The 6,000-nt window shown below is 41.5% G+C and overlaps 1 protein-coding gene across 7 annotated transcripts in view; it reads right to left on the reverse strand.

Moving 5' to 3' along the window:
* ITGA6 (integrin subunit alpha 6) overlaps nt 1-6,000 on the reverse strand; it is a 139,658-nt gene that overhangs the window by 22,560 nt on the left and 111,098 nt on the right. For all 7 annotated transcript variants that reach the window (XM_017837572.1, XM_017837563.1, XM_017837546.1 and 4 more), the window contains 2 exons: nt 2,101-2,228; nt 1,619-1,698 (listed from right to left, as the gene is read on the reverse strand). In XM_017837572.1, the coding sequence (XP_017693061.1) occupies nt 1,619-1,687 (69 nt within the window). In that variant the 5' untranslated portion in view covers nt 1,688-1,698; nt 2,101-2,228. The remainder of the gene's footprint in view (nt 1-1,618; nt 1,699-2,100; nt 2,229-6,000) is intronic.

The following is a 6,000-nucleotide window of genomic DNA, read 5'->3' on the forward strand; positions in this document are numbered from 1 at the left end:
AGGCTGGGCAGCTACAGACAAAGTCAAAGCAGCCAGCTTCATGGTCAAGGAAGGCCACATGGTTAAATCCCTGAAGCCATTCCTGATACCTAAACCCTCTCAAGAAGTGAGGAGAGAACCACTCTCTCTCACGCAAAGAAAGAAGTGTCTGTGTTTCCAAACATCTCTCAGAGTTAAATGACTTACACGCTTGTTCAGGACATGAGAAGCTGGTTCAACTACCATCTACCTGAGACCATTCAGAACTCTCCCCTTCCAGAAAAGTGCCACTAAACAGAGGTTGAGAGCTTTACCAATGAAGGGAAGGGAAGTTGTTCCTACTTCCTATGTTGGATGTTCCACTTACAGGGTAACTGTCACTGGGACAGAGCTGCAGCACTAAGCACATCCTGTTCCTTATCCTTTTAGACTGTTCCCCTGGGAACAGAATTCTAATCAAATATTTAACACAAAGGATGAATAACTACTGGGTTAAGCAGTGTAATTGCCAAACCACTATAAAAAAAATGTGAACAATCAAACCCCTTTGCCAGCAATATTCCTTGCAGAGCCAGATGTAGTAGGTGTGTGAAGAGCATAAGCAAGTCAGGTTTCTCAGCTGACAAACCTTTTCTATGGTTCTTATCAAGGCCTTAATATTAGGCAAACACCCAGCTGCTCCACACTTAGAGCACTGTAGTACTGTCCTGCTGCACAGTGACCTGCAGGTTGCCCACATCTCATCTAATAAGTGCATTTCCCATTTAGCACTCACAAAGAAAAGTTCCTTCTCAGAAAAGACAAGACAGCATTAGTTGATGAACAATTAGTTAATGAACAGGACTGCTTACATCTGCTTTTCTCCCCCTTAGGTTCTAAGACAGACGGAACCTAGTTATTACTGCTTCTATATCCTTAAATACCCTTAAATAACCAGATTCACATGCTGAAGTCACCTGCTTCCAGTTTTGGACCCAGTGACATTAACCTGCAAAAATATAATTAGATGGGGAAGCTTCACTGCCGACGTATTTTATGATGTAGCTGGTATCCTGCAGCACCATGAGAGGTTTATTTAACTGAGAAAGACTTTAAAAAAATAACATTCTCTGGTAATTCCCAAAAGCTTTTTCTCTCTGTTTAGCATAAAATAAAGAGTATCTCTGTACTGTATAAAATAAAGAATAGTTAGTTGTCTTACTGCAGTGTAATGACCACATCACAGATGCAACTCAGACAAAGTCCCTGATGAAAGGTAAAGTGAGCCCAATCGTCCTGGAAAACAAACTGATGACAACCTGCTACTTTTATGACCTACACTACTCTTCCCTATTTCTGCGATATTTAAAAGAAACAACGTGTATATGACAAAAAATAACTGGCACCCTTGAAAACTGTCCATCCTAGATTGTTACGAAGGTTATAGAGGCTAAATCTCTTTATAAGAGAGGCTAATTTAAAGCTCTTACAATCTCAAGTGCCTTACTTTGCTAAGGAGACATTTATGTCTTTACCTACAAGGAATCACAGGAATAAACTTAGGCAAGTTACCTTTCAGCAAGCTGCATAGAAACACAGACCACTTAGAACATTTACTGTAGACCTCAAATGTCTTTATAAGTTAGTCCTTTACACTTACCACCACATTTCCTCCTGGCCCCTGACTTTGGACAGTTACACCCATCCATTGGTCCTCTTTACTCTCCATCTTCGGGTCAGCTGCAAAGTATCATAATACAACTTAAAATATTAAGAGTTAACTACATTTTCTTTTTACTTTTCTTTTTCTCTGAAGTCTGTCAGGAGAAGTACTTCACACAGAACACCAGACAGTCTGCAGGTGGCACTGTCTGTACATTTTATCACTAACAATATCCATTTTAATAAACACTTCTAGCCTACTACTTCATGTTACATCAATTTACAAAAGAGTAAGAATCTACCAATATTTAAGTATCTCATACTATCTTAGCAATTAAGCTACAACTTATTCTGATGCAAAAAGGAGTTACGTATAAATTCCCAGAAGCAACTGTCTGATACACTGCCTCTGGAAAGGACATCAAACAAGAAAAATCAGACAACTCTTTAAATTAAAAATAAAAGCACTGAAAAACTTACTCTCCTCATCAAATTTGATACGTATGCAATTTTTATTTGGAAATGCAATGTCACAGCTGTACAGTCCTCCTGTTCTGTTGGCTTGTTGGGCTGGAAAGGCCTTTTCCCGAGGAGCTCCAACCAGCAATCTGCAGGGAAAGCAAAATAATTTAAAGAGATCTGTAGAAGGAATATTAGAGAAGAGGAAGGCAACAGAATCAGAAAGGGTTTTCATCACGTTGCTAGAGGTTTGACGTGCAAACACTTGAAGATGGATGAAAAGCTACATCACAGCACTGTTCTTTTAAAAAAAAAAATAGGAGGGGAAAGCTGTATAGCAGTAACAGTTCTGCAATTATTGGCCCTCCAAAGCAGTACCTGTATTGTTATTACTGCTATTATTGTTGCAGTATTCACTGACAGTGGCTGATAAAAGTAAAGTAGGTGTCTGGCAATTTTGCAAACACCATATTTCTATCAGGGAGTCAAGTGAAGTATTTTTTTTGCCTTACTAGGAATTGTTAATAAGGGTGGGAAAAGTATTGTTTTTAAAATGACCAGAAACCCCCCAAACAGTAAATACAAGTGGTTTTCAAGATGTCTTCTAGTTTTACACCAGTCCTGCACCACTGTTTGCCTGAATTTAAAGGCATCTTGGTATCTCTGATCAAAGCAAGATCCCTTCTGGCCCAAGCAAGTACCTACTGAACTGTTCCAGGCTCTGTGCAAACACGCATTCCCCTCTCCTCTCTCCTTTGACAGATGCTCCACTTTGAAGTTGAAATTTTTTCTCCAACAAATCTCTCATCAAGAACAGGCCCAAAGGACTTATTTCTCCTACAAAAAGCCTACTCTAACAATCCTTCCTTGGACACTGTTCTGGTAAACAAATGTGAAAAGTTCTTATTTTAAAAACTGAGTAAAGCAAATTTTTTTCTGTATCAACTGTACACCATGAGTATTATCACAAAACCACCAGTAGACATATTTACTTGCAAAATAAGGGGTGTCAAAAAAATTCTTATATTGTCCTCTTCTTTGAAATGTCACACACAGAGAAAGCACAGCTGCCTCTCAGGCAGCTAGTTAGCTTCAGCAACCAGTATGCAATAGTTTGTGGAAGAAACATCGTGCTCAACTGAAAGACCAAGGACAAGATAATGGTGTGTGGATGGTGCAACACTGCAGGTGCGATGGATGGATGGATGGATGGATGGATGGATGGATGCTGAACCAGACTATGTGCTTCCTGACCCTCGTACAAAAAACATTTGAGAAGATATCCCTGACATTAGTGTCCAGGAGGGCAAAGCTGGCATTTCCAATGCCTGATTACCCTCTCTGTAAAGAATTTCTTCCTAATATCTAACCTAAACCTCCCCTGGCACAGCTGAAGACCATGCCCTCTTGTCTTACTGATAGTTGTCTGGGAGAAGAGACTGATGCCCATCTGGCTACAACCTCCTTTCAGGCAGTTATAGAGAGTGATGAGGTCTCCCCTGAGCCTCCTCCAGGCTGAACAACCCCAGCTCCCTCAGCCTCTCCTCACAGGACTTGTGCTCAAGTCCCTTCACCAGCCTTGTTGCTCTTCTCTGGACCTGCTCCAGCACCTCAATGTCCTTCCTGAACTGAGGGGCTCAGAACTGGACACAGCACTCCACGTGTGGCCTCACTAGTGCTGAGTACAGGGCAAGAATCATTTCCCTGGTCCTCCTGGCCTGTTCCTGATCCAGGCCAGGATGCCATTGGCCTTCCTGGCCACCTGGGCACACTGCTGGCTCATGTTCAGCTTCCTGTCAATCCAAACTCCCAGGTCCCTCTCTGTCTGGCTGCTCTCCAGCCACTCTGCCCCCAGTCTGTAGCGCTGCATGGAGATCAATTATATTCAATACATAATTTTTGTTATTAAGAAAATATTTACTTAATGTCCCTAAAGTAAACCCGAAGCTGATGTTTTAAAACACAAAATTATATCTGTAAAATGTTTGTGAAACAACCAAATTTTCATCACTTTTACAGAAATAAATTCTCCCACAATCCATAATTTGTCCTCCTCAAGAAGGTAAACCCCTGAATGCTGAAACTTTCAGGTAAAATATTTGCTTTTGATCCATATACATATAAAAGCAGGGCACACAGTGTAGGTGGGTTTTGGTTTAAAGTGTTTCCTGCTTTTCCCCCTAGATACATCTGCCAACTTTTTCAAGCATTTTTTCAGAAATGTAGCAGTCATCACAAGAGTTTGCAATCTAAACAACCCTGCTTTTAGAAAGGCCATTAATAACTTCATTTTCCCGTTTTGGCAACAGTGCATTTAACTGTCATCTCTTGGAGTAATTCTTTTGCAAAGCATCTGTTTCTGAGCTATTACTAAGTGGGAATAAATAAATTTTCTCCTCAGTTCTGTTATTGCCCAGGGAAAGACAGATGAAATTATTCTTTTTAACACTAACCACCATAACTTTTAAGAAAGTAGAGGCACTGATTTCCTAACTTACAGAGTTTTCATTACTTCTACTTTTTCACTCAAAGGCGGGGGGGTAAATAAGATGTACTGAACTTCAATTACAAAAATTTGATCAAATTTGATCAACATTGCGAACACAACTAAAAGCTTCTTGAATTTAAATACTTGATTTGGTTTAATTGTTCTGTCTGCATACTACTGACAGTGGTGGTGCTAGATCAAGAAAATTATGACCCTGTTCCATTCTGTGGAATAGTGAGACTATATCCTCTCCCCAGCTAAATGATACCTTTTACAACACACCATGATGTGACTGTGATCTTTATGATGATTTGGTCAGAGGGAAGGTCTACTGAGACACGAGGGAATAAACAGCACAGCCAACAGAATATAAAGTGGAAAGATGTGCCACCTGACATCAACAGAGACCACAGGGTGACTGAATTTCAAATCTCTGTTGACAGGAGGAAAAGTGCCAGTAAAACCTCAACTCTGAACATGATCACAGCAGATTTCAGGCTGCTCAGGGAACTAGTAAGTAAAGTCCCCTGGGAAAACGTTTTTGCAGGTGCTGGGGTCCATCAGTGCTGGTCGCTTTTCAAACATCACCTCCTAAGGGCACAGGAGCAGCAATTCCCAAATGCTGGAAATCAAGCAGGTCAGGCAGAAGGCTGGCTTGGCTGAGTAGGCATCTTTTCTTGGAAATAAGGCATAAAAGGGAAATGTATGCTCAGTGGAAGCAAGGTCAAGTGACAGGGGAAGAACAGAGATTCTGCTTGCCACTGTAGAGAGAAAATTCATGCGGCCAAAGCTCAGCTAGAGTTGCAGCTGCCAGAAATGTTGGGGACAACGATTTTTTTCAAATATATTAATGGCAATAGGCAGTGTAGAAATATCATTGGCCCGTTACAGGGTGAGGATGGTCACCTCCCAAACAGGGACAGAGACAAGGCAGAGGTGTTTAATGTTTTCTTTGCCTCTGTCTTCAACATGGATGATGGACCATGGGGGTCTCAGTGCCCTGAGCTGGAGGACCATGACTGAGAGAATCATCAACGCCCAGCTGACTCTGAAATTGTGCAGGATCTGCTGCTCCAGCTGGATCCCTACAAATCTATGGGGCCTGACGGGATTCATCCCAGAATCCTCAAAGAGCTACTGATGTCATCTCAAAGCCCCTCTTGACGATTTTTGAGTGGCTTGGGAATCTGGATGGGTCCCAGCTGATTGGAAGCTGGTGAATGTTATCTCGATTTTCAAGGAGGGCAAGGAGGAGTTCCCTGGAAACTACAGGCCTGTCAGTCTCACCTCAGTGTCTGGTAAAGTTATGGAGAAGATTATTCTGGGAGGTATTGAAAAAAAACATGAAAGACAACGCAGTCATTGGTCACAGCCAGCACGGCTTCATGACAGCAAAGTCCTGCTTATTAAATCTGATTTCCTTTTATGACAGG

This window comes from Lepidothrix coronata, unplaced genomic scaffold, assembly GCF_001604755.1.
Source record: "Lepidothrix coronata isolate B3197 unplaced genomic scaffold, Lepidothrix_coronata-1.0 Scaffold7, whole genome shotgun sequence".
Lineage (NCBI taxonomy): Eukaryota > Metazoa > Chordata > Aves > Passeriformes > Pipridae > Lepidothrix > Lepidothrix coronata.